The sequence below is a fragment of the Drosophila miranda genome, chromosome 3 (genome assembly GCF_003369915.1).
Source record: "Drosophila miranda strain MSH22 chromosome 3, D.miranda_PacBio2.1, whole genome shotgun sequence".
NCBI classification, from domain to species: domain Eukaryota; kingdom Metazoa; phylum Arthropoda; class Insecta; order Diptera; family Drosophilidae; genus Drosophila; species Drosophila miranda.
Genome location: NC_046676.1, coordinates 23,951,078 through 23,975,124, shown reverse-complemented (window position 1 = coordinate 23,975,124; position 24,047 = coordinate 23,951,078). Strand labels below are relative to the sequence as shown.

The 24,047-nt window shown below is 50.8% G+C and overlaps 2 protein-coding genes across 5 annotated transcripts; both read left to right on the top strand.

The window, feature by feature from the left end:
* The first annotated feature begins 300 nt into the window (after window positions 1–300).
* LOC108160098 (protein CBFA2T3) lies at window positions 301–16,698 on the top strand. 2 transcript variants are annotated; one of them, XM_017293882.2, is made up of 6 exons: window positions 301–742; window positions 10,241–10,517; window positions 13,880–15,192; window positions 15,251–15,430; window positions 15,504–15,629; window positions 15,728–16,698. In XM_017293882.2, exons 1-6 carry the CDS (start codon window positions 740–742, stop codon window positions 16,028–16,030), a joined length of 2,202 nt encoding a protein of 733 aa, XP_017149371.1. In that variant the 5' UTR covers window positions 301–739; the 3' UTR covers window positions 16,031–16,698. The 2 variants fall into 2 exon arrangements, with proteins under 2 accessions (XP_017149371.1, XP_017149372.1); XM_017293883.2 differs by having other exon boundaries at window positions 15,482–15,629; window positions 15,728–15,820.
* Window positions 16,699–19,804: 3,106 nt separating this feature from the next.
* LOC108160099 (long-chain fatty acid transport protein 4) lies at window positions 19,805–23,819 on the top strand. 3 transcript variants are annotated; one of them, XM_017293885.2, is made up of 4 exons: window positions 19,805–19,921; window positions 21,475–21,730; window positions 21,785–23,261; window positions 23,401–23,819. In XM_017293885.2, coding segments are annotated over exons 1-4 (2,043 nt in total). In that variant the 5' UTR covers window positions 19,805–19,920; the 3' UTR covers window positions 23,710–23,819. The 3 variants fall into 3 exon arrangements, with proteins under 3 accessions (XP_017149374.1, XP_017149375.1, XP_017149376.1); XM_017293886.2 differs by lacking the exon at window positions 19,805–19,921 and adding an exon at window positions 20,065–20,121; XM_017293887.2 differs by lacking the exon at window positions 19,805–19,921 and adding an exon at window positions 21,108–21,369.
* Window positions 23,820–24,047: the final 228 nt, after the last annotated feature.

Genomic DNA, 24,047 nt, shown 5'->3' with positions numbered 1-24,047 from the left:
GGCACGAAGAGAGGGAGGCTGAGAGGCAGGCAGAAGCAGCAGCAGCAGCTGATGTTAATAGCCCAGCGGCCGAATGCCGGCGACGACCAACAAGAACAAATGTCTGGCAGTTGTTGCCGCTGCCACAGCCCTGCGATAAGACCAAAGGCAGGCGGCCGAAGAGGGGGAAACAGCTGTTCCATCTGCAATGGAATCCACTGCGCAGGCGCCCGACTGCAAGCAGGCAACGACGAATACGAACCCGAAGCGCTGTACACGAATGAACACGTCCGAAACAGAGGCGGTCGGTCGTAGCTACCTGAGTGGCGGCTGCTCTTCTCACAAACAAATCCAACTTTCGCCAGTTCGGACGTGAGCGCTCTCTCGCTCCGCACTCTTTATCCACGTTCTCGACTTCCGCGTGGATTGCTTGCCTCCGATGCCGCGCCATTCAGAATATTTGCTCGGCATTGCAATGCTTCGAAATGCCGGTTCGAGTGTCCGTTCCGCGTTTTTTTTATCGTCGAAAACTGTAAATAATGAATAAATGAAAGAACGCAAAACAATAATTAAGAAAAACTAATTGATTACACTAGTCAGGAGTAAAAAACTAACAGATAACAAAAAGTTTGATATAAAGATGCTGCAATCGAACTGAATATTCATCAAAAACAAAAGAAGCCAAAGCAAACAACAGTTTCAATCGAACTAAATTTTTTTATAGAGCCAAACAATCAAGAATACCAATAGATCAGATAAAATGGTAAGTCCCCCCGCTGAAAATTGTACACCACAGATGCGCATCATCGGCATCCGCATCACTCGCATCTGTGGATGCTACGCGTATGAGCTACGGCCAACACATGTTGATTGTGGCTTCCGTCCAGGTCCAGGTCCAGGGCCAGCTGTCTCATGCCACTCCAAGTGTCTTTGGCCCCACAAGATACAGTGCGATGTATGTAGATACAAAGATATTCGAGTGTGGTAGTCTGGCCAAGACGCATCTGTTTTTTATTTGCTCAAACATTCGGCGAGCACAACTGCAGATACAAATTCGTTTGTCAAGTGCTCGAATAAAAGTTTTAGCAGAACACAGACATAGAGGATAGTGGGGCGCTGTGTGGCGGAAGGGGATACGATCCGATGTGTAGGAAAATCTCGCTTTCCCTCTGCTTTGTCAGTTTCACGTGCGAAATTATAAATTATTTGCCCTCTTTTTGCTGTTTTGCCCGGGGCAGGGGATGCGGATGGGGATGGGGCTGGGGTCGGAAGTTGCCTCGACTGGGTTTTTGGTCCATGACTTTGGCGGCCGTCTGTTTCTGATGGCCTTGTGCGCCCGCGTTCCCAACAGAAACAGAACTTCCAACTGCAAATAATTGCAGCTGGCTGCCATGTGTCGCAGCTGCTAACCCGTGTCCCCTGTGCCGTTCCCCTGTTCCCCTGTTGCCCTGTGCCTCCTGCTGCCATCTGTCGATTCCATCTGTGACTGCTGTTGTAAATAAGTGCCCGAAATCCCAAACTTTTACTGCGGAAAGTGTCTCCAGTGCAAAATTGTAAATAATTATTAGAATAATTGGGCAGTTCTTTAGGCCTAGATTTTGGTAGAGGCTTCGTGCTGATAATATACTGGCAAAATATTCATAAGTTTCTCAATTGATTCGTTTCGAACTCTGGTTAAAGGCAATTGTATGTCTTGGGCATGACGAGGCATGTTTTCTCCGCGAGTGGGTCCGACAACGGGTCCAGGCATCGTTCTTGGTCTCGACCATCAATTTCTGCGAGTCCCCAAAGACTGTGTAGTTGTTGTTGTGTTTTTTCGAGCCGACTCAACTGCCCAAGGCTCTGATGCGAAGGATATCCTAAAAGAGAATAGAAGTACGATTACCAAAGGGCATCAAACGAAAATTTAAACGGAATTTGTTCCTCTGATGCAATAACTGGTATTTACGGTCTTCGGTTGATATCAAATATTAAACATGTGGAAACATCTTAAGTTCTTATATACAGTCTATCTAATAATATATTTATGTTTTCAATGTCACAAATGTTTTAATAAAAAGAGGGAAAACCTACCCACAAGTCAAATATTTGGGAGCTATCAATACTCAAGCACATGTGAGTATCATAATTATCAGCTGTAGTAGATCGCTCAATTCTGGGGTTAACTACAGAAGTGAAGTCCGTGACTCAGCCTGGATCGCCTGGCCAGCTGTGGCCTTGACTTTGCAGCTGCCACAATTGAAAGAAAGAGACAGAGAAAGAACGATAGCTGGATGGAGAGTGAGGAGAAGAGAGATCGGAACAAGTGTGAGGACAGGGCAGCTGTCTTTCGGCCTTTTTGCTCTCTTACCCGTCGCACCGTCTGGCAGATCATTGTTTTTGGTATTGCTATTGTTATTACGGTTGCCATTCCCCTTACCTGCGCCATACCTCCGTTGCTCTCCGTGTTTTCTCACAGTGTGGTTTCTGTCATGCAGGCATGACACCTGCATAAACATTTTACCAGCTTGGAGGCCCTGGCCGCGGTTCGATCTGTTTTGTGCTTTTCTCATTTTTTCCGCTATTCATTCAACAATGAAGAAAAGAGTCGAAAACCGTCCCGCAACTATGCCATAATAATAAGGGGTTGGACAGATCGATACCCTAGCACTTGGATAGAACGGATAATGTGCCAAAACGCAGTCGAAATTTTACTCGGCCTTTAACAGCCTGAACCCAGAATTAATTGCCTCAAATATTTTCCCAATAATGGAAATTAATTCAACGATCAATAATGTATGTAGCGGATTGACCAGGAAGGACATGTGTACAAATGCGGGCAATGGCATTGCTCGTGTTTCACCAAGAATCTGACCTGCACTCTAATCCTATCCAATCCAATCCGGCAGCCGCGCCGTTCAATTAGTGTGTCAGCAATTTGGCTCTGTTTTGGCCCGTGGGCAAATCGGAGTGCCGGCCCTCATCTAATCAGTAATCATCGGGCAATCAGCCATTCGACAATGTCCTATTGAATAATGCATTGCAACGGCATACGGACATACGGGCTTGCACAGGCCAGGACAGGCCAGGACAGGCGTGTGGCATGGTCTGCGAGCTTGCATGTGTATGTCCATGGCTATGGAATTTAAAATGGACAGCGGCGGCGAAAAAGGGCAAAGTTATTAGCGTAATAGTCGGCAGTGAGGCACGGTGGAACAGGTGAAAATGCACATGACAAATGCAGCTGGCATCAAATTACCAAGGGCCACATGTGCTTCGCTCCGTCCTGCCCTCTCGTGACCACCCCCGCCCCGGAATAGCAACCAGTCAGGCATTCAAACATACAGCCAGCCAGCCAGCCAGCCAGCCAGCCAGCCAGCCTGCCATCCAGAGAAACGGCAATCCATCAAGGGCTCAATCAATCATTAGTACTGCAAACTTTGCGGCACGGCACGGCACGGCACAGCCTCGTAAAAAAGAAGCATCCGAAAAAAGCAAACAGAAAAAACTTTTGGATTTTCACACCTTTGGCAATTAAGATGCCGCCTAGACGACATTGACTAATGAGACGCCATTTTGTTTGCGGCATGAAGCAGCTGAGACAACAAACAACATGGCGACCGGAAATAAGTCAATTTGCTTATTAGACTAAAGCAAACGAATGGAACGGAACGAATGGCCTGCTAAGAGAAAAGAAACCCAAAACCAAAACCAAACCAGAGAAAAGAAAGGAAAACCTTCCTCAAAGCTCAAAGGCAAACATTGGAAGCTATAGTAGGAGCTGAAGCCTAGAAGGAGGGATGTGCAGGGGAATGGCCACAGGGGGGAGGGAAGAAATGGAAGCTAAAAAAGCGCGAAAATGTCACGCACAGAACAGCAACTAACGGTACGCCCTCTCTCTCTCCGTCTCTCTATGGAGCATACACTTAATCGAAAAAGTCAAAAACGAAATTCGGTTTTCCGTTTTCCTACTCCTAGTTCTTCTGGTCGCCTGGCTGCCATCCGTTTCCCCACTGGTTCACTCTCCTTCTCTCTCTTGGTTTTTGGGAAATTCGGTCCGTTGTTGTGGCTTTGCTTCTGCCACCGCCACCGGAATTGTTGTCCCTGCAAGTGGCAGCTTATTAAAAAGACGTGGGCCCCAGAGCAGCACGAAACGTTTTCGGGGGCACAACGAAAAAATGTCATACCAGGAAAATTTCTAAAAAAAATATAAGAGGAAGAACATTTTGGGTATAAACAATAGAGAAAGGAAAAGAGAAGAGTGTCCTGCCAGTGGCAGAGGCAAATAAATAATACATATGTATGTATAGCATCGGAAAATCGAAGCCATGCTTTGCCCACCTCGTTGTCGATGTTGCATTTGCAACGCCTTGGCACATCGTAATCTGTTTCAATGCTTTAACCATTAACCTTCATCCCTCCCCACAGCCCACACCCACCCTATGCCATCTGCAATCCTTTTGCCCGCTTATGTTTTAAACATTTTGTCCCTCGGAAAAAAGTGTCTGTCTGTCCACGAGAGTAACGGCATGTCCAGTGCAATCGCAGACGCCATTTGCTGGCAGGCTACCAAACTGTCGCCCCCACTTGGCGCCGAGCATTTGAATTGGATTTGCGGCAGGCGCGCACCCGCAGCCACAGCCACAGCCAGTCTTAAATCTCCATCCCCAGACAGGGCTGACCTTGCCACACACACACACACACACACACACTGACGAACAGATGTACTTAGTCCCCTCTCTGGGAAAAGGGGGCGTCGTCGAAATGAAGCAGCTGGCACAGCTGGCGCAATATTTCTTACGCCAGATGAAAAGCAGATGATACCCGAGGCAACAACAGGAACAGAAACAGCAGCAGCAGCAGCCGCATCGGAGGAGACTGAAAAACTGCGTCCGCCAGCGGCATCGTCGTCTGTCTCCTGCCTCCGGATCAGGCACTCCATTCCGTTCCTTCTTGTAAGTTGTCATGCCACAGTTGTTTGAGCTGCTGGCTCAAGTGTCTGCAACAGATTTCGGCAAAAAAGTGTAGAAAAAATGGAAAAAAAGCTAACAAGATTGTTGCTGCAGTGTCATGAGGGGCGGGGGAGGTAGTTGCAACACCCAGGGGATCGATTTGTGCCCTGGAGATATCTAATGCATAGGATTGCCTGTTTAAACTTGTATATTTTGATGCTTGGGCATGATAGGGCCGAGAGTTGCTAACTGGACGCAGGTGCTGCTAATGGAAAGGACTCTGCTCTCCTTAGACACATCCAACCGCACAAACACACAGGTGCACACGTCCAGAAGAGCAGCAGGAGGGGCAGGAGAGGCAGCAGACGGAAGCCAGAGAAGCCATCAACAGCACCTGCTGTCATTCGCAATTTTTAATTGAAAACGGCAGCAGCAGCCGCAGCAGTAGCCGCAGCAGCAGCAGCAGCAGCAGCAGCCACTGCTGTCTAGTGCAGCCATGGCCAAAAGCCGTCGTCAACGTCGACACGTGCCACCATGTGTTGCCAGCAGTTGCTGCCTGGTCTTCTCTCTGCCACAGTCACTGTTGTAGTTGCTGAAGTTGTTGCTGCCAGCAGCAGACAACTTGGCTGCTCTGCCTCAGACACTGGCACAGATACAGACACAGACACAGAAACGGCACAAACTTGAACAGTGCCACGTGCTGCTTGCTGCTTGCTGATTGCTGCTTGCTGCAAGACTGCTCCAAAATGATTTTCCAATCAGCCGGGAAACAAGCTGAGGCAGCTGGGAAATCTTCAATTGCAGCAAGGCCCCGTTTTGTTATTGGGAAATTGCATGCACCGCTGGAGGCAAGAAGAGCAGCAGCAGCAGCAGCAGCAGCAGCTGGCGGCCATCAGCTGCTGGATGTGGCATAATTGGGATGACTAAATACAATTTGTGGGCAACATGTGGCAGGCCAAAGTTCTCCAGTTTTTTCTACCCCTCTCTCATTCTTTATGTCTCCCCTGTCTCTCGCACTCTCGCACTCTCGCACTCTCTGGGCATAAAGCAGTTCATATCGGAAATAAAACAGACCATAAAGCCGATTAAGCGCGACATTCGCTCGTTCAACTGTTTTTTCCCCCCGAGGTTGTTGCCGTGCCGTGCCGTGCCTCTGTTGCTGTTGCTGTTGCTGCTCTCTGACAAGCCATTATCTTATTATGCCCCACACAGGCTGCAAATGAAGGGTGAACGGAGGCAGCAAACAGCACCAGCAGTGCGGCATTGCGGGGAAGGCAGGAGAGGGAGTGGCAGGCTCACACGTGCGGCGAGTAGTGCAAAAATGTTGATGTTGCCATCGCTTATGCTGCCGTCTGTCTGTGTGTCTGTCTGTCTGTCTGTCGGGCGTCTGTGTGTGCGCGTGATGTGTAATTTAAAATGACGCCGATGCTGCGGCACGTTGCACGACTGAGAGGCGCTTAGCAAATAGTTGACGAGGGTCGCCACTGAAGATCTTCTGTAAGCTCTGTCTTGATGTCCTGATGCGTAATACATACCATCTCACTCATGTTTGAACTTGAGCACATGACAATGGGGACATTCTTTCTCCAGTCATCACTTTCGGATGAGCGGATGTAAATACCAGAAATTTCCGGAATAACTGTACTAGATACCAATCGATACTGAAATCAAGAATACTCATATCTATAATTTCACATCAAAGCAAAGTGTTGCAACCGCTTTCCCATTCATTAGCTGTGAATTAAATACAACATTGAATCGTTAATTATCGACTTGGCAGCGGCCTTCCGCCCGCCGTCAAGGCTCGTCTGATTAAATGCTTCCCAGGAACTTTTCACTCAACCCATTCCCTCGCACACCCTGCCATTCTGCCGCCCCCTCTCGCATCCAGCATACATACATTTGTAGAGCTGCCTCCCCTCCCCCCTGTGTAATGAAGCAGCTGACGTAGCGACTTGCAAAAAGTTTTTAACTGTAAAACACTCTCACACGCACGCACACACATATGCAGACTGCTGCTGCTGTTGCACAGGTGTCGTCGCCAGTAATCTCTCCCAGGAATGGGGCGCCACTTGCGCATAATGACGCACAATGCGGACTCCGCAGAGCCGCAGCAACAACAACGCTACAAAGTGCCCGGCGTCCGGCATTCGAGTGGGTTGTCATTCACACACACAGACACACGCAGGCATATGTGGAGGAAGGGGCAGGACGTGGACCTGGTCCTGGTCCTGGACCTGGTCCTGGTCCTGGACCTGGGACGTGGTTGTGGACGTCGTCGGGCAGCTTACGGGAAAAGCACATGCAGCTGTGCTGTGATTTTCCAGGCTCTTTCATTCTGTTTTCGCCTCTCCTCCTCCTCCTCCTCCCTCTCTACCTCATTCTGGCGCTGGCCTTCAACCCCTGCTCCTGGCCCTATCCGTCTCCTGCCTCCACAGCCGCGCTAACGCTTCTGTTGTTGTTATTACAGTTGGCGCGCCTTTTCGTTAACACTCTCCGCCCCGCGTGGCTGCCCCACACCCACCGCTGGACCCATCCACATCCACATCCACATCCACATCTGGGTGTGTTTTTGTTAGCAAAAGGGATAAAAGTATAAAATGCTTTGGTGTCCAGCACATGGCTCTCTGCCTCTGCCTCTGCCTCTCCTCCTCCTCCTCCTTTATACTCTCCGTCCTCCTGCCCTCCACAGAATTAAATGAATGTCGTTTAAGAATTTTCTTCTGTTTTTTTATGCTCTTTGCGAGCCTAATTGAAAATTATCCAGTGAAAATGCTGTGTGCTGCATGCTTTGTTGTAGCTTTCCACTTGTCAAGTAGTGACCACGCCCCGCCCCTGCCTCACTGCAGGGTCACTGTGGCAAAGGAAAGGCCAGTGATTGGAAAGGAAATTAATAGCTTGTGTCAGCTTGTATATCGCGTGAATCAGAACGGAAATTAATAAATTCAAAACATAATGACAGGTAAAATGTCAGACAGGGAAATGCCGTTGCAGTTTGTGGTTGAATATATAACTAATTGAGTCTTTCATCCCACTGTGCCGGCTGCTGCTTCTGCTGCTGCTGCTGCTTGCCTCCGTTTAAATAATTACTTTTCCTCTTGGCAATTTCGCCTGCAGCCGTCACAAGCCCCAGTCCCTGCTGCCACAGACGCTGCTGTCTCGGTCTCAGTCTCAGTCCCATCCTCAGTCTCTGCTTCAGCTTCAGCTTCAGCCTCAGAGCTGGCCCAAGTTTTGTGGGAAAAACTTCTGCGGGCGACATTTTCCATTTTCCTGCGATGGAAGCTTGTGAGGCTGCCATCTCTTTGAAGTGCCTGCGGAGGTACGAGAGGCGGTGTGTGGGCGGTGGCAGCTGGCTGGGGGTTAACTGAGGCACTGGGGGCGCCTTCTGGCGACGACAGGCGACAGCTGCTTGAGCGACAACGACACGGCTGCTTCTGACATTTGATTCATTCGTCATAGCCAGGGCCACAGCAGAGGCAGTGGCGGTGGCAGAGCAGAACAGAACAGAGGCGGTGGCAGAACAGGAGGCACTGGCAGAGGCAGCAGCTGGTGGCAGGCAACGTTGGGGCTATTAAGTGACTCAGCGGCAACGCTGGGTTCCTTGGCCTCTGCCTGTGGCACCTCCCCTCTCACCTGAAAACACTTGTTGTTTGCCCCTCATCTAATCTAATCAGCCGCCCTGTATGTGTGCACACACACTCGTACGCATTGTCTTTTGTTGGTATTTTTGCAAACTTCATTCGGAAAGAGCTTGGAAAAACAGTTGACAAGTGTTATGTCTACCATATGCTGAAGAGGGTGGGCACGGGGCATGGGGGACGGGGCACGTGGGACGGGGCACGTGGGACGGGGGACCGATCTGTGGGCCATCTCTCGTCGTCATTTGGCAAAACGGCAGCTGCCGCCGTGTCAAGTGTTTGTTTTCAATAGAATTTCATTTCATTTGCAGCCAGCATTTGCTGTGTGTGTGTGTGTAATTTTTGCTCTGATGCCAAACAGCTGCTCCAGCTGTTAGGGGGGCTGTAGGGAGTGCAGGAGGGGTCTGTGTGGGGCACTAATTGTTCGGATACGTACATATTAGCCAGTGCGGCGACGATGGACTTTAAACACACGATGATGCTTCCACCGATTCTTACACCTCAAGCGAAATAAAAGGCCGCAAAGATTGATCGAAAACATGAATGAAAATGAACAGGTTTCCGAGCCGCCCATCACCTCCCACCCCACCCCACCCCGCCCGCACCACACTCTCGGATACACCCATCGTACACACAGCCTTCTGTTCAGTTTCTTGTTGTTTTTACCTCCCACCTTACCACCTTACCACCCTCTTGTTTATGCAGGGGCTTGCCTCGCAAAGCTGCACAAACTCCCACAGTCCGCAGAGGTATTTACATATTTTAGTGATAAAAATCAACAGAAAAATGTTTCGCTCTGGACATGAACATGCTGTGTCCGGGCGGCGGGGGATACGGGGTGGCGTGGATACGGCCAGGCGGGAGGAGGCAGGGGTCCTAATTGGTGGGTTGCACAGGCGAAGGGTTGGTTGCCACTGCCAATAAACAGGAACTGCATTTGTTGAGTCAATTAGCAAGGCCACCACCCAATAGAGCAATCGAGTCGCCCTCCGGCAAAAATAGCCGAGAACTCCTCGTGGAAATTCATTGAGTCGAAGGCGCTGCAGAGTCTGCGGGGCAAAAGTTCTCCAACTCAATTACGGAACAGGTGTCCACAGCGTGCGGCCTGTGCCCAGTTGTTGGCAGGATGGATGGTCGGTCGGGAAAATTTGAAAATATTCGAGGAATTTAAATTTCCAAAATTCCCAGTTGTTGAAAAATAATCAAAGAAAGAATACCCCGAGTATTCTTGAATAATTCTTAGGAATATATGTTCTGGCTGCTATATTTTAAGACCCTCTATATGGAAGAAGTTGCACTGTGTTTTGCATTAATTTTAAATGTGGTTTTTTTTTTTGTTTAAGAGAACCCGTTTAGGCACATAAGTGCGACAGCTGCTTGAGGTTCCCCATTTGGCCAGGAGTCCAAGGACTCTGTAGCTGTGTGCGGGCACACCCAATTTGCATGTCAGACAACCATTTAATCAAATTGAAATCAAATAAGTTGAAAACATAATGTGAGAACTTTGTCACTTGATGTTTTTGTCTATCGCCGTCGCTGGTGGGAACCCGTGCAGACTGCCTGTCGCGGGCCGTGGTCGTGGGCGGGTCCTCGTCCTCGTCCTCCCAGTCCCTGTCCCTGTCCCTGTCCCTCTTCCGCCCTGCTGCTTATACATATATGTATTTCTTAACTAATTTGCTGGACTATTTCCAGATGGCGCTCGATGGAAAGGCGATAATTAAGGAGGAGATTACCGACAAGGACTCATATGACGTAGCCGCAGCGGCGGCGGCAGCGGTGGCAGCTGGCGCTGCCTTGGCGGTGGCCACAGCAGCAGGTGTCCCAGTGCCACCCGCGTCATCGTCATCATCATCATCGTCCGTGGTGGTGTCGGCGGTGACGGGAGCAGCGTCAGCAGCAGCAGCAGCGGCGTCAACCAACAACACAGCAACAGCAGCCACAGCGGCAGGCATTTGCCGAAGGCTTAAAGGTGAGTCGAATGGGAGTGGAAGTGGAGCATACTTTAAGGCGTTTAATTGGGTGTACAGAGGCGAGCGGACGGGCGTCGACCAGCTGACGGCTCAGGCGATTGATGGTGTGAATGCCAGCAGCTGTTTGTCTGCGTGTGTCTGTGCGGTGGGTGAGCCTCTGGGTGCAGCCTCCTTGCCGATATGGTTTTAGCAGAAAGGAGTCGAGCCCCTCCTCAAAGTGTATATAAAATGAAAGGAGAACTACGGAATCAGCTGAGCGTGGATCCACACTCTCTCCACACAGAGCAGAGAGCATTGGAGACTGGTCTCTGCGCAGGGGCCACAACCTCAGCCACAGTGCCACAGACCCCAGATCCCACAGCAGGCAACAACCTAACGAATGGAAAAGGCCAAAAGCATTTCCTAGTTGGCCCCCGTTGCCCTATGCTCCGCAAAAAACCTTTCTCTTCCCGTCACTCCCCAACCTCCAACCCCCAACCCCCAGCCAACCAAACAAGAAGAAAAAACACAGAAACCGCTGCTGGCATTGTTCCCAGCAGCAGCCCGCACGCAGGCGAACATTCTGTTGCCTGCTTTTAGGCGGCAGGAGCAGGAGCAGGAGCAGGAGCAGGAGGAGGATGATGGTCGCCGTTCTGTGCGCTTTGCTTTGATTGCCACTGTTATTGTGGCTGTTGCTGCTGTTGTTGCTGTTGCTGTGCTGTGCGTGCGTTGTACCTGTGGCAACTCCCAGGGGGAAATGATGTGTGGCCGCCTTGCATTTAAGACGCTTAAGGTTCCGTTCGCTAATTAGCATTTTTGTGGGATTTGAGCAAAGTTTTGTTCAACAAAGAGGAGGAGCCACAGCCCCAAACAATGGGCAACAGAGCCGAAACTCGTGATGTCTCTGACTGTCTCTCTCTCTTATTTTGTTTGTTTGTCTCTATCTCAGTCAGTCTGTGCCTCTTCTGATGATAATCACAAACAGCGCATGATGAATATTTGCCAAAATGATTGTTTTCCCAAATGACTATGCCACAACCAGCAGCAGAAGCAGCAGCAGTGCCAGTAGCACCAGCAGCACCAGTGGCAGCAATGACAACAGCAACAGCAACAGCAACAGCAACAGAAACAGCAACAACAAACTAAACTTGCAAACGTTTCGTTTTGTACGCTCGACTGCAATCTATGGGACGCAGCTGTGCAAATTCTGTTGCCCATACTAGCACACATACACTCACACAATACACACAGACATTAGCACACATATATAGAGTCTTTGGGACGAGTGGCAGCAGAGGATGCAGACTGGCCCATGCTGCGTATACGTAACCTTAAATCGATGCCACAACCGGAGCAAGCCTCATGCTGCGGGCAAATGTTGAGCCAGCAGTTGGAGCCGCCCAATGCTACACACACAGCCACGGGCACACCCGATCCCCCGAACATAATGTTTTAGAAAATATGTGAATTGTCAACACAAAAATTTTCGTAAATAGTTTTTTGGGTTTTGCGTGGGTTTTTGGCTGCCACAGCTGCTACATCTGCTGCTGCTTCTGGTCCTCGGTCTGGACTCTCTGGACACCAACTTTTGGTCAGTTGAGGTTTCTAAAAAAGCAAGAAGAAGAACAACAACAACAGCAGCAACAAATATGAGTAGAACCCAAACAAACCGAAAACTTTTAAGCCCGGTCAAGTGCAATATTTTACAATTGTACCACAGAAAGGAGTATAGGCGGGGAAGGGTTGGCGGTGGGGGGTTGCGGGTTGCGGGTGGACTGGGAACGGCAGGGAGGCAGGCAGCCAATTAAGGGGGCGAAACAGGGTGGGATTGGGTGGAGCGAGATGGGTTCGTTAGTGGGCTGTGGAGACGTTCATGTGATCCATCATTGTCTATGTTTGGCGTTTGATAAGCGCCGCCGACGGAGTGAGTGATGCCTCCGACTGCGACTGCGACTGCGACTGCGACTATGTGCTGCGTATCTCTTGTCCGTCCGTATATCTGTCTGTCTCGCTGTGTGCCTCACTGTATCTGTGTGTCCCTTCGATTGGCATGGCGGTGGCGTGCCTGAATGGCTGTGAAAACACACCCAGTTGCAGCTGTATCCACAATCATTATCACAAAAGCAAACTGTGCACCAGCCACAGCAGCAGCAGCAGCAGAATCAGCAGAAGCAGCAACAGTAGCGGCAACATCAACCGACTGCCATTTCCCATCGTCGTTGTCGTTGTCGTCGTCATCGTCATCATCATCATCATCATCATCGTCGTCGTCGTCGTCAGCAGCAACATTCGCCTCTCTGGGTGTCTGTCAGCCACCCACTGGAGGACACACACACACACACAGACCCATAAACAATTTCCATTAGCTTGTGCAAACAAAGTTTGTGTGTGTGTGTGTGTGTGTGTGTGTCTGTGTTTGGGCGTTATAGCTTCGGCACAGGCTACAAATGTTTCCAGAATAGGTTCCTATTTATAACCATGGATGGTTTTTGAATATTTAATGAATCGAACTGAAGTCTCAGCTAAACTAACATTAGTCGCGGAAACAAAGGTAGCCCTGGATCATATTGAAGCTCACTTTTGAAAGAAAGCAACGAAATCGCGCTGGCATTCGTTTGCCGCCTGGCACTCTGGGCCCCAGCGGCTCCTCCGGCCATCTGCGCAGTGCGGATTTGCGTTAAGCTTTTCATTTTTGAGCTACAGCATCGCTTTGGCAGGAGGATCATGGAATGGGGCCGGCGGATGGGAAATGGGAAATCGGATGGGACAGCACGTACCGCAATGTGTTGTAGCCACTGCCTGTAGAGACCCTCCCCCCACTTGCCCCTTGGCATCCCTCTTTACCCATGCAATTAGTGCGTTATGTGGTGCTTGATTTGCTTGCCTGACTTGCCACACCCCACCCACCTCCCATGCCACAGCAGAGCACAGCACAGAAGACCACACCAGAACGAGAACGAGGACGAGGACGAGGACGAGAACGGGGACGAGGACGTGGACCAAAAATGTTTGCTAATTTATTTCCCATGTTCAAACAAATTTGTTAATGCTGCCAGTTGGTTGTTGCACCCGCTCCTTGATGTGGCAGGAGGACAAGTGCCGTAGCGTGTTGTGGTCGGTGGAATATATATGTACATATATATTTGTGGCAACTTCCGTTCCTCTGTCACTCCTCTGCCCAGCTCCCTGCGCCCTCGGCCCTGCCCCTTTGGCAAGTTCCTGCTAATGCATTTGTAATGCGCCTGGGCTGCACATCCTGTGATATGTTTCGTCCAGGACTCGGACTTGGACTTGCACTTGGACTTGTTTCTCTTGTTTATTGTTAACACACAACTAACGAGCTGTACTATCTTCTCCTTTCTCCTTCTCCTTCCCCAAACAGCCAACAGCAGCAGCAGCAACAGCAGCAATGGCGACAAGAGTTCATCCTCGTCGAGCAGCAGCAAGGACAGCAGCAACTGCACATCCCACAGCAGTCGAGACAGGGAGAGGGAGAGGGACCGCTTGTGTCGCACTCCACCCGACTCCCCGCCAGACTCCGCACGCAGTCTCGCCCCCCGTTCACCCCACTCACCCCTGCAGCTGCACCATCGACCGCAGCGCAATGCCAGTGTCTCCCCCGTGGTCAACGGAGGAGTAGGTTCGTCTGGAACCTCGCCGACGCCGGGGGCCCAGCATGCCGCCTCGCTGGCAGCCGCAGCCGCCGCCGCAGCAGCGGCCCATGTGGAGCAGGCACGACTCGTGGGCAAGATGCGCAAGTTCCTCGGCGCCCTGGTGCACTTTTCGCAGGAGCTGGGCCAGCCGGAAGTGTGCGAGCGGGTGCGGGCTCTGGTCCTGTCGCTGTGCTGCGGCACCATCTCGCTGGAGGAGTTCCGCCTGGCCCTGCAGGAGGCCATTAACCTGCCCCTGCGACCCTACGTGATGCCGTTGCTAAAGAACAGCGTAACCCTGATGCAGCGCGAGGTCCTCGCTCTGGCCAGGGCCACCAACCAGTCCGCCCTCCAGTACGTGACCAACAACGAGCAGGCGGTGATGGAGTTTGGGGCCGATTTCGGCGACATCTTCGTCCAGCTGGAGGCGCCCACATCCAACGGGGCCGGCGGCAGTGCCAGTGGCGTCTTCAAGCGGCGATCCTCGGACTCCATGATGGAGCACGGCGGCCACAACGGACTGCATGAGTGGAGCGAGTATATGGCCAGCGGCGGGGGTGTGCCCGCCTCCGGGTACCCCCCACCGCCCAACAAGCGGATGACCCTGCATCCCGCGCACTCGGTCATGGCCTACGGCGACTACACTGTGGCGGTGGCTGAGGGTCTCCCCTCGGCGGCTGGTTTCATGCAGCGCGACGAGAGGGAGCTGCGGCATCCGGCTCCTCCCCAGAGGCCTGCCAATCCCAATCCCAATCCCAATCCGAACCCACAATCCAACCCCAATCCGAACCCGAATCCTGCCTCAGGCGGAGGCGCTGCTGGTGGCGAAGAGGAGTGGAAGAACATCCACACAATGCTCAACTGCATCTCGGCCATGGTGGACAAGACGAAGCGCGCCATCACGATCCTCCAGCAGCGGGGCATCGAGCCGCAGCATCCCAACAGCGGCCAGGAGATAACGCCAGCGGCTCTCGCCGAACTGCGCCGCCAGACAGAGGAGAAAGTCTCCGAGTTCAAGCGGAATGCCGAGGACGCAGTCACCCAGGTGGGTCTCCCACATTTGACGCTCAAGGCTCAATTTTGAGACCCTTTTCTTTGCATAGGTGAAGCGGCAGGCGGTAATCGAGATCCAGCGGGCGGTGGTGGCTGCCGAAACGCGGGCCGCCGAGATCATGACACAGGAGAGGCTCCGCATGGAGAAGTTCTTCATGGAAATGAGTCGCCACTCGAGCGGCGAGCGAGATCTGGACAACAAGTCGCCATCCATCACCACGGCACAGAATGTAGGTGTAGAGTGCTCCTCCAAAGCAGTGAAGTTATTCGCTAATCCGAAGTTGTCCCTTCCTCGCTTTCCAGAACGGGACTCTGCAGCAGCAGTGCTGGAACTGCGGCCGCAAGGCCACCGAAACCTGCTCGGGCTGCAACATGGCTCGCTACTGCAGCGCCTCGTGCCAATACAGAGACTGGGATAGCCATCACCAGGTTGGTGTCCACTTTACCCCCTCCCATCCCCTTCCATTCCCTTCCGCCTCGGACTGATCTTAACACTGTCTCTCCTTCTGTTTCTCTGTGTTTTCAAGGTTTGTGGCAACACCAGGGCCAGCGAAATGAGTGCCAAGCATCTGCACCCCGCCGGCACCATCCGCACTGCGATGGCCACTCGATCCCCACCCACGCCCACCCCTTCAGCCCATCTCCAGGCGGCGGCAGCGGCAGCAGCAGCGGCGGCGGGTGCCCGTGAGGCGATTGTTGCGGCCAGTGGTGGGGCAGGGGGTGGTGGTGTCGCAAGCGTCGGCGGATCGGGCGGGGGGAACACGGGGGCTGCCGCGGTGGCCGCTGCCACGCCCAGCGCCTTGGTGGCCAATGGGTTGGGCTCCAAATGACGCATTCGCATGATGAAACCCAAGAAGAAGTACTTGTGCTAGTCAAATTAAAGGGGTGCGAAGTGTATAATACATATACACATACACACAAACACAAACACACACACACACTTACATACATAATTATGCAGTTACTATAAACATAATCCAAAAAGCAAGAAGAATAATTCGTCAGCAAATAGATTTCTAAACTCAATTAAAGATACACGGAGTAGGAGGACGCTTCAGCCGTAGATACAGATACCACATACATATGTAGATGTGCCCACATTTAAATGTTTTATGCAGCCAACAATTAGTGTAGGAGGGGTCTTAGGATATAGAGGGAAGAGTAACCCAGCCTCTAGAGGAATTTATTAAGGGCATTCCACATGGAATCGAAAAGGGTAATCAGTCTACAAGAAGAATCTCCGGCACACTTCAGCTAATGCACTTTTGGAAATCGCAAACGGAAGAAAAAAACTTAATATTATAGACCATATTAAATGTTATCCCACACTCAAGGCTCAACTCTCAAAGCAGTAAAAGAATAAAGAATAAAAAAATACGAAAACATAGGTCTGTAAGTACTTAGGCAAACCGCAAACCCCAAAGCAAGTAATGGAAAACAACTGAACATAGTAGATTTTATTATTATTACAATAAAGTAACAATTATTATATGGCTAATTTATTGATTGTATTTAATTTATTGATTAGTATTTATTGTATCTCTTAAACTAATACCTAATGTACTTTTTCCATAAACGACACACAAACAAACCACGTAAATGTTGCATCTACAAAAACGAAAACAAAAACAAAAAACGGAAACCAGCAAAAGGCTACAAAAGAAAACCCAAGAAATAAAGTGTTTTAAACCAAACAAAAGACCCAAAACCCAAACCCAATTCGATATATGTATATCCGAATTAGAAAATTACATTTCGATGTGCCTGTGGCTGTGGCTGTGGCTCCTGGAAGAAGTTGAAGGCAGGCACGGAACGGAACTGGCCATGAATTGCGCATTAGTGTGAGTGGCAGCGTCTCCACATGTGCATGTGTGTGAGTGCTACAAAACCACAAACTACTGTGATGAAATTTCAATTATCGTCACTCAGCTGTGCCCTGACTCTTCCGTGTGTGTGTGTGTGTGTCTGCGGGTGTCCGCCTGCATGGCACACCTGCTGCTGTCGCATTGCAAGCCAGCAAGTAAAAGCTCGTTAGACCCCGCCCCCCACCACCACCATGCTCATTCCCTAGCTCCCGCCTGAAGGACGCCCACAACATTTGTTGCACACACGCACACATTGCCTTGCGGCTGCTAACCCATACACGTATACACACGGATACACGGATACACAGATACTGGAACAGTGAGACAGACAGCAGCTTGCCTTAACTTTGCTTTTGTCTCGATGCTGTGCGCTTTTTAGCAACCCTTCAGCCCACAACAATGATGATGATGATGATGGCATTTTGCTACCTGAGTGATTTCCCAAAGTCCCACTCGCACATACCACCCACCACTCACCCCCTCAACCTCCGCTTTGATCTGCAGGGACAGAGGGATGCCTGTACACATTGAAATGGCTGCACGTCCGGCGTCCAACTTGCATATGCTGTCATTCTCTGGCAGGCAGCCTAGCCCTCTCCCTGTGCGGGCTAGCCTTTCCTTTCGTCAGCTTCTATTTAACATGCAGTTATCGTTTGTTATCGCCAGCAGCCACAAGGCGCTCCGTGCACACACATAAGGATGGGGATGTACAGAGTCCGATGTCAATAAAGGGACACTGAAAGGGAGCAGCAGCAGCAGCAGCAGCAGCCTGGGGTTTAAAACTGTACCCGGGATACTCTATAACGTGCTGCAAACAAAGGCATACTATTCAGAGTTTCCCTTCCTATCAGATATACCCCGTCCCGATTTTCCGTCCCATTGTTTTCCAGCTTCCATCGATGCCAATGCATTAACATTAAAACTTGAGCACAGAATTTTAATTAAAATGTGCCCGCCGCTCGGGATATCTTGGGCCTGTGTTGTGTCTGGCGTAAAAATATTCATCATAAGTACCGGGCGCCCGGCGATGCTCCACCAGGCACAGACCCAAACGCAGAGCCAAAGCCAGAGCCAGAGCATGGGTAGGCCACAGGACCAGGACCAGGACCAGGACCAGGGACGGGGACCGAGCAGGCAGCAATTGTGCCATTTCAATCGACATCTGTTACTGATTTCAAAGAAACTTTTGTTGACAACACAAACAAATGCCTGGCGAAGTGAGTGCGGGGAGAGGAGGGAAGGGAGGTGAATGTCGCCTGGGGGTCCAAGGTACAAAACGTTTGACGCTTGCCTGCGCACGACTCTGGCTGCCCTCGTCCTCATCCTCATCCCCCGAAACCAGAGTCAGACTCATAGCCAGAACTCACGTGTGCCGTGCCCCAAAGTGCCGCACAGCTGACGTTAACGTTATCAGCAAACGGTGCTCTGTGTGTGTCCTCTGTAAGTTTGTGTGTGTGTTTTTGTTTTTGCCGGCTACAAACAAAGTTGACTGAGGTTGCCTCTCTCTGTGTCCTGAGCCTGCATTTGAAGGCTGTGCAGCAAAGGCATGCGAGTGTATAGTATGGGGGCTGAGAGGCAGGGAGAACACGCGAGACAGTGGCAGGGGGAGAGAGAGAGAGAGAGAGAGCGCCAGATGAGAGTGTGTTTTTGGCGGCGCCATTGTCGATAATAACGATGGCCGGGATGGAGCCATGCGTCTGGGTCGGGGGTCGGGGTCTCTGGGTGCGGGTCACGGTCTGGGCTGAGAAGCGGCGAGGCAAGTTGCCGCTGCCAGTGCCGCTTTTGTGCGCGTAACATGTGTCAATTACAGGCAATCCCACACACACACTGCCACAATCGCAACTCAAACACACACTCTCACACACACATGCATTCGCTCACTTAGTTTCGCCCTCACACCGTCTATAACTCAAAAGCTGCCAAAAGTATGCGCACACTTTTTATATGCGCGCCCAAAAGTATGCACATATTTTTTATATTTCTGCTGCCGGCATTTGACAGCGAAGCGACGCTGACGGCGCTGCCGGCACCACGGCCGCTGCTGCAGCGCTGCTCTATGTTAATTTATTTTGACATAGGCGTTTCTTTAAGGGGGAGGGAGAAGTTGGGGCAGCGACAAATTGGTTTTCGCTTTGTTTTTTCATCGCGCAGGCCATGCCAATGTCGTATAAAAAATGTTTAATTAAAAAAATTCGACAAGCGAGAATTTTAGCCGGAAAATTCTAGCAGGTGCTGCAACACGTGGTAACAGTCAATCGGGTGTTTGGGGAAATGGAAAAACTTTGAAGATTGCATGCGATTGGGAAGTGATTAACAATTCTCCAATGGTGGAAGAAATTCTACGGCTGGCCATTGGATATCCAAATAGTGTTTTCTTTAGGTGTTTGTAAAGGGAGTTTTAGTAGTCTTAACTGCTTACCCAAGGTGTATTTATGAAAGGTAAGGCCTTCACTCTCTTCATTACTTTTATTCTCTCTGGCTCTCGCTAGTAACCGAACAAACAACTCAACTGAAAGAACATATTCGAATGTCGTGAGAGCGGTCTTTCATGAAGCCACGCCGTGCATTAATATGCTTTGGGGTAGGTAATTGATGCTGCGGGTTCTCTCACTCATGATGAAATTATACATTATATTATATATTATAATTACATCATGCTCTCACTCTCCCACTTTGGAGCTTACGCTCTCTCTCTCTCCCCGACTTCGCTTATAAAAGGCCGACGGATGGCCTCTGTTTTGCTCAATTCCACGATCCGCAGCCGTCCGTTCAGTTAGCGTTCGCGATCACTGTTTTCGAGTTATTTTGCGTGTTTCTGCTTGTCCCAAAGAACCGTTGACGTTCGTGCTGTAAAAAGTATGTCAGAGAAGAGAAGAGAACACAGTAGGCGCTGCTGCACTGACATTGAAAAGTGAATTGCATTGATCATGACGGGGGCTGACGCTGACAACCACGAACCGCTCAGAACAATAGTGTAAATGTGGAATAATGCTCGTAGAACCCATTCGCAGTCCATGGGCTGGGCTCACGTAACCCGCGGAAGACAGTGCCAAGAAGTGCGTGGCGATCGTTCTGTGATCGGAATTCGAAATAAGTCAAGGTCCCAGCATAGACGCCACCCAATCACATACACACAGCGACAGTCACAAGCATATGCAGTAGTGTTTGTGTAAACATGGAGATAGAGATAGAGTCGGGCATGTCCATACTGGATGTTTCGCGAGTAGCAATGAACTTTGTCTCCGGTCCCAGTCCGTGGTGCTTGCTAGCTTCGTTAACCCTTATACTCGTGTAGGGAACCTCTGTGCCCGAAACAAACGAAAATCTGCTCCAATTTTGAGCAATAGACTCATTTGAAAAAGCAAACAAAGTAATTTATTTGTAAACCTAGAATTGACTAGGTACGCTCGCACCCCATATGAAAGCTGTGGCTGCTATTTTCTCTTTGATTTATCACTCATTTCTGGGTAGCGCAATTTTTCCTTTTTCCCACCTGCCAAATGTTTCCCTCTAAGCCATTAGCTGTCTGCCCCATTGTGATATCAGCTGTTTTGCTGGGGCCAGCCCCAGGTTCTATGGCAGTCACCCAGTGCAGTTTTTATTTGCCGATATCTTCCACTTCACTTTCAGACGCAGCTAATCTTAATGGCATGTTGGGAGATTAGTTAAGATTTCACTCTCATTGAGACCTAAAAGTTTCCAAGCCAAATGGGTTAAAGTCTTGAGATTACGTCGAGTACTACCCCTTCGCGCACTATTATTTTTAGTAAGCCATTAGGTTAGGTCGTCAAAGTTAAGTGAATAAATTGTGTTCGAGTCAATTAGCGCTTTTGCCCAAGAAAAGCTGTCACATAAGAGACTATAAGATAGGCTTAAACAGAACCCAGGGGAATACATGGTATCTAAACTGGTTTTTCAGTATATGTATAGTATATTTAAATGAAATGTAAAGCAGACTCGTTGCCAGTCGGCTGTAATTATAATTGCATTTGTAATTTGAGTAGAATGACAAAGAATTCATTCAGCGGAATGGTTCCATTTCAATGATCAACAACATTGTAGCTCAACTCTGTTTCACAGTGTATATTTCACACTTGTTTGATTTTTCACGCCCCAACTATCTTAAGACTATGTCAATACCCCACTCCTTAACGTCCCCGGCACCATGCATTGCTCACAGCATTGATAAGAACTTGGCTCCACAAACTTAGTCGCTATCAGGGAAGCTCCGTGTCACGCTATCAGAGGCCCACTATCACTATTCCAGTCGAAGCTAGACAATTGCCCTAGGCGTTAGTCGAAGGGTTAGTGTGGGGATTTCTGGTCTGCTGTCTGGTGTCTGGCCTTGCCATTGCTGTCAGACTAAACATGAAAATGTTGAGTAAATCATTAATGCCTTGCCTTTGCAGTGAGTGAGAACGGAGAACTCGGCGACCAGGAGGACCAGCAGCCTGGAAGCAAGAAAATGGAGATACAGCTGGAGCTCAACCTGAAACAAAAGCTTACCACCCGTCTGGGCACTCTGATTGCGGCATCTTTGGTTTATGTCTGCTTCTGCTGTGATAGTGCCGTGGCCAGCGTTATTTTCGCAGCGCTCTTGGGTCTACTCCTGCGGAGTCCCACATTTGTGTTTTCCCTGGTAATGACCGCCCAGAGGGACATAATGTGAGTATGTTTTGAAAGTTACCAAGACACTTACCTAAATGGTTCCTCTTGCAGGGCTCTGCAGCGCTTCTTGGCCCTCAATTTGTATCTCCTGAGGCGGGATCGAGGTGGCTTCACCATAGCGCGATGCTTCCAGCAACTGGCCCGCGCGCAGCCCCAAAAGGCCTGTTTTGTCATGGACGATCGCAGGATCACCTATGCCGAGGCCCTGCTCCTCAGCGAGAAGGTGGCAGGATTCTTCAGTGGGCAAGGACTGCAGAGGGGCGACTGTGTGGCCCTGCTGATGGAGACACGCCTGGAGTATCCCTGCATTTGGCTCGGCCTCTCGCAGTTGGGCGTGATCACGGCTCTGATCAACTCGAATCTTCGGGGAGAGTCGCTGCTGCACTCCATCAAAGTGGCCAACGCCAAGGCCCTCATTCTCGGAAGCGAACTGATGGATGTTCTACAATCGCTGATCGAGAAGGAGCAGCTGCCATGCCTTCCCGTCTATCAGTACACCGATAAAGAGCTGAGGACCATTCCCGGACATGAATTACTGCCAGGAGCCGTGGACCTAAGTGCCGCCCTGGCGACGCAACAGGCCATGGCCCTGCCGCCCTCATCCTCAGCAGAGGAAGCGCGCTCCAAGCTGCTGTATGTGTACACATCCGGCACCACGGGACTGCCCAAGGCGGCTGTCATTACCAACCTCCGCTTCCTTTTCATGGCCGCCGGAACGTTCTACATGCTACGCTTGAACCGCGACGATGTGGTGTATAATCCTCTGCCCCTCTATCACACCGCCGGGGGAATCGTTGGCGTGGGCATGGCCCTCCTCAACGGCTCCACTGTTGTTCTGCGCAAGAAGTTCTCGGCCAAGAACTTTTGGCTCGACTGCAGCCGCAACGACTGCACCGTGGCCCAGTACATCGGGGAGCTGTGTCGCTACCTGCTGGCCACGCCCTACACCCCTGAGCAGCAGCATCACCGCCTTCGTATGATGTACGGCAACGGGCTGAGGCCACAGATCTGGTCGCAGTTCGTCAGCCGCTTCTCCATACCGCAGATAGGCGAGATCTACGGCGCAACGGAAGGAAACTCCAATCTGATTAACATCACGAACCGCGTGGGCGCCATTGGCTTTGTGCCCGTCTACGGCCAGAAGATCTATCCCGTCCAGGTGCTGCTCTGCGATGAGGAGACGGGGGAGCTACTGAAGGACCCACGGGGCCACTGCATCCGCTGTCGACCCGGGGAGGCAGGTCTGCTGGTGGGCAAGGTGGATTCCCGACGCGCGGTCAGCGCCTTCCATGGCTATGCGGACAAGGGCGCCTCGGAGAAGAAGCTACTGCGGAATGTCTTTGCCAAGGACGACGTATTCTTCAATTCCGGTGACATGGTGGTCTGCGATATTCTCGGCTATTTCTACTTCAAGGACCGCACGGGTGACACCTTCCGCTGGCGGGGCGAGAACGTGGCCACCCAAGAGGTGGAGGCCATCATCACGAACTGCGTTGGCCTCGAGGACTGTGTAGTCTATGGCGTGGAGGTGAGTCAGCTCTTTGATGCCGCGGGCCTGTTGTGGCGGTCGGATCACTCCACAGTTGAGTCAGAGCCTGATAACGTCAGATAACGCACAAAATACGCGTAAAACGTGTTTGGTTGGTAAATTCTCGTTATCTTTTCAGATCCCCCATGTGGAGGGCAAGGCTGGCATGGCGGCGATTGTGGATCCTGGCCGCAAAGTGGACATGGATTATCTGTCGATTATGCTGAGGGGTAGCCTGCCGGCCTACGCGCGACCCCTCTTCATTCGGCTGCTGGACGAGATTCCGCGCACGGCCACCTTCAAGTTGAAGAAGCGCGAGTTGGCCAATGAGGGCTACGATCTGACCCGGCTATCGGATCCAATATTTTACTTGAATCGCGATGGAGTCTACAGGCACTTGAGCAGGGATCAATATAAGTCCTTGCAAGCGGGAACAGCGGGACTCTGAGGAACGCGGGGGAATCCGGGGGTATCCCGATTATACATATAAGATATTTAATGTTTTGTGAGTCCAATTGTTTTTTTAACACTAAACCAACCAACGACTGATACCAAAGATGATGAAGGGGCTATTGCTTCTGGGCCGAGAGCTGAGAGCCAAGAGCCGAAAGCCGAAAGCCGAAAGCCGTGCGCGTTTCTCGGCCATAAAGTGAGAGCTTAACCGATAATGGCAGCCAATACGTTTTACGGCCAGAAGATGCTCCCTTTGCCACTGCCGCTGCCATTACTATCCAGTATCCACCCTCGCCGCAAGATATATCGAAAGTGTTAAATCCCCAAGATTAA

What these genes read in the sequence shown, in the direction of transcription:
- LOC108160098 (XM_017293882.2), top strand. An exon ending in CATTTGCCGAAGGCTTAAAG is followed by an intron (nt 10,518 to 13,879) that starts GTGAGTCGAATG and finishes TTCCCCAAACAG; the next exon opens with CCAACAGCAGCAGCAGCAAC. An exon ending in ACTGGGATAGCCATCACCAG is followed by an intron (nt 15,630 to 15,727) that starts GTTGGTGTCCAC and finishes TGTGTTTTCAAG; the next exon opens with GTTTGTGGCAACACCAGGGC.
- LOC108160099 (XM_017293885.2), top strand. An exon ending in ACCGCCCAGAGGGACATAAT is followed by an intron (nt 21,731 to 21,784) that starts GTGAGTATGTTT and finishes TTCCTCTTGCAG; the next exon opens with GGCTCTGCAGCGCTTCTTGG. An exon ending in GTGTAGTCTATGGCGTGGAG is followed by an intron (nt 23,262 to 23,400) that starts GTGAGTCAGCTC and finishes TTATCTTTTCAG; the next exon opens with ATCCCCCATGTGGAGGGCAA.